The 2,500-nt window shown below is 45.5% G+C and overlaps 1 protein-coding gene across 1 annotated transcript in view; it reads left to right on the top strand.

Moving 5' to 3' along the window:
- EMWEY_00057030 (26S proteasome non-ATPase regulatory subunit 1, putative) overlaps window positions 1-2,451 on the top strand; it is a gene marked incomplete at both ends in the record, with an annotated part of 3,525 nt that extends 1,074 nt beyond the window's left edge. The window contains 6 exons of the mRNA XM_013480551.1: window positions 127-140; window positions 282-595; window positions 869-976; window positions 1,341-1,514; window positions 1,714-2,038; window positions 2,240-2,451. Coding sequence (XP_013336005.1) covers window positions 127-140; window positions 282-595; window positions 869-976; window positions 1,341-1,514; window positions 1,714-2,038; window positions 2,240-2,451 — 1,147 coding nt within the window. The remainder of the gene's footprint in view (window positions 1-126; window positions 141-281; window positions 596-868; window positions 977-1,340; window positions 1,515-1,713; window positions 2,039-2,239) is intronic.
- Window positions 2,452-2,500: the final 49 nt, after the last annotated feature.

Here is a 2,500-nt window from a genome sequence, read left to right as displayed (position 1 = left end):
TCGCAAACCCTACCTAAACCCCAACTCCTTGCTTACCAAATTGCTTTTGATCTAATTGATCTAGGTAAGCCTACACGAGGGTTTAGGGTTTAGGGTTTAGGGTTTACGAGGGTTTAGGGTTTATAGGGGTCTGTCTGTAGGTGATAGGGTTTTTTCGAGGGTTTATACTGTGTAGGGTTTAGGGTTTAGGGTTTGTTGCTTCCCGTTGTCTAGGGTCTTGGATATAATATTGGGGAGCTAGGGTTTAGGGTTTAGGGTTTAGGGTTTTCGGGTGTCTGCAGAAATTCCGAGACAGATGGAGGCCCTCCTCTCTCATCCTTTGTTGGCGCTGCCTCCTGCTGAGGACGAGGAGGAGGAGCAGCAGCAGCAGAAGCAGGAAGAGCAGCAGCAGCAGCAGCAGGAGCAGCAGCAGGAGCCGGGTCAGGAAGAAGGCTCTGCAGCAGCAGCATCACCATCAACACCAACGGCCGAAGCTGCAGCAGCATCAGCAGCAGCAGCAGCAGAAGCAGCCGCCGCAGCAGCAGCTGCTGCTGTTGCTGCTGCTGAAGCAGCAGAGAGGAGAGCAGCAGAATCACCAGACCCTGCAACACGCCGGGTATGGCCTCCTGCCCGTCGTATTCTTCTTCCCTTTAGGGTTTAGGGTTTCTGAGGGTTTAGGGTTTTCGAGGGTTTAGGGTTTAGGGTTTAGGGTTTACGTGTCTTAAGGTTCAATGTGATCTAATGTTGTTGGTTTCCATGACATGAAGTGTTTAGGGTTTTTTGTTGTTTCTTGTTATTTCTTTGGGGTATATATATATTATGAGGGTTTAGGGTTTATTAGGGTTTAGGGTTTAGGGTTTAGGGTTTAGGGTTTAGGGTTTGTACTCAGCTAGCTGTCCTACGAAGTATATTAAGTGGACGTTCAACTTTAGAATTACGATTGGAAGTTTTAAATAGAAAATCACAAACAGATTTCCAATTATTAGATCTATATAAGGTAAACCCTAAACCCTAAACCCTAAACCCTAAACCCTAATTATAAACCATAAACCCTAATTATATACAATAAACACTAATTATATACCCTAATTATACACTATCAACCCTAATTATAAACCATAAACCCTTGAAATTTTTATACATTATGCTGGAGTATATTATCCAACCGTAAACCCTTTTCCCGCTCATCTATGCCCTGTAAACCCTAAACCCTAATCCTATAAACCCTAAACCCTAATTTGACCATATCTTGCCTATTACTGCGTATACATTTCTCCAAAAAGAAACCCTTACATCTCCTCGTTCCTCTCCATCTCCTCCTGCACCTCTTTCTGCTGTTGCTGCTGTATTTGCTGCTGTAGGAATCCATAGATGGCCGTCAATCTTTGCTGCACCATGGCTTGCTGCTAGCGCATGCACTGCAGCAGAGCGGCAGCGGCTGCGATTTATTTTTACGACAAAATTTAGATTGGATTAGACGAGCAGTTAGTTGGGCTAAATTCTCCGCTACTGCTTCTATAGGAGTCGTGCACAGGGTATGCTGCTGCTGCTGCTGCTGCTGCTGCTGCTGCTGCTGCTGCTGCTGATGGTGCTGCTGATGGTGTTGCTGCTGATCGTGCTGCAGCAGTAGGGGTAGGAGGAGTATTCGTGAGCAGGAGCAGCAGGAGATTTCTATGTTATAGAGCTAGGGTTTAGGGTTTAGGGTTTAGGGTTTATGTTTATATTGGTATGCAGGGTAATGTAGGTTCAAGCCTGAAGGTGTTAGGTCCTTATCTACCTGCATCTGCTGCTGCTGCTGCTGCTGGAGGAGCAGCAGGAGGATCATCTTCTTCCTCCTCTTCCTCAGCAGCAGGAGCAGGAGGTGCAGCAGGAGGTGCAGCAGCAGAAGGAGGAGCATTATACGGCTTAGGTTTATTACATTGTGGCGCATGCAGCCCCAAAGTTCGTCTCTTATTATTAACACAAATTAAACAAACAAATAAAACAGAAAAAGAACCTCTCCTTCATGGTGCTGCATTAGGTCTTGGTCTTGTCTGTCTTGGACATAGTGACGATACAGGTCAGGATCTAGGGTTTAGGGTTTAGGGTTTAGGGTTTAGGGTTTAGGGTTTAGGGTTTGGGGGGTTTAAGGTTTGATCTTGTTGGTCTTGGACATAATTACGGTACAGATTAGGGTTTATAGTTAAAGTTTTTTATTGTTTTAGGGTTTAGGGTTTAGGGTTTAGGGTTTAGGGTTTAGGGTTTAGGGTTTATGATGCAGAGGCGTACGAGGCATTACGTACATTATTATTCTTAGATAGTGCAGTAGCAGGAGAAGCAGCAGCATGGGGTTTAGGTTTGCTGCTGCTGGGCAGCGGCTGCTGCAGCGCAGCAGCAGAGCTGCTGGCTTATGCAAAGGAGACGCAGCACGAGAAGATAGGAAGAGCTGCTGCATTAGCATTGGCCTTTATTTACTTCCAGAAGGAGGAAGAGGTAAACCCTAAACCCTAAACCCTAAACCCTAATTTTTTTAAACATATTA

Source organism: Eimeria maxima, genomic scaffold, assembly GCF_000499605.1.
Source record: "Eimeria maxima Weybridge genomic scaffold, Emw_scaff2047, whole genome shotgun sequence".
Taxonomy (NCBI): Eukaryota; Apicomplexa; class Conoidasida; order Eucoccidiorida; family Eimeriidae; genus Eimeria; species Eimeria maxima.
Note: the sequence above shows the minus strand (reverse complement) of the source record. Positions and strands in the feature narration are given on the sequence as shown.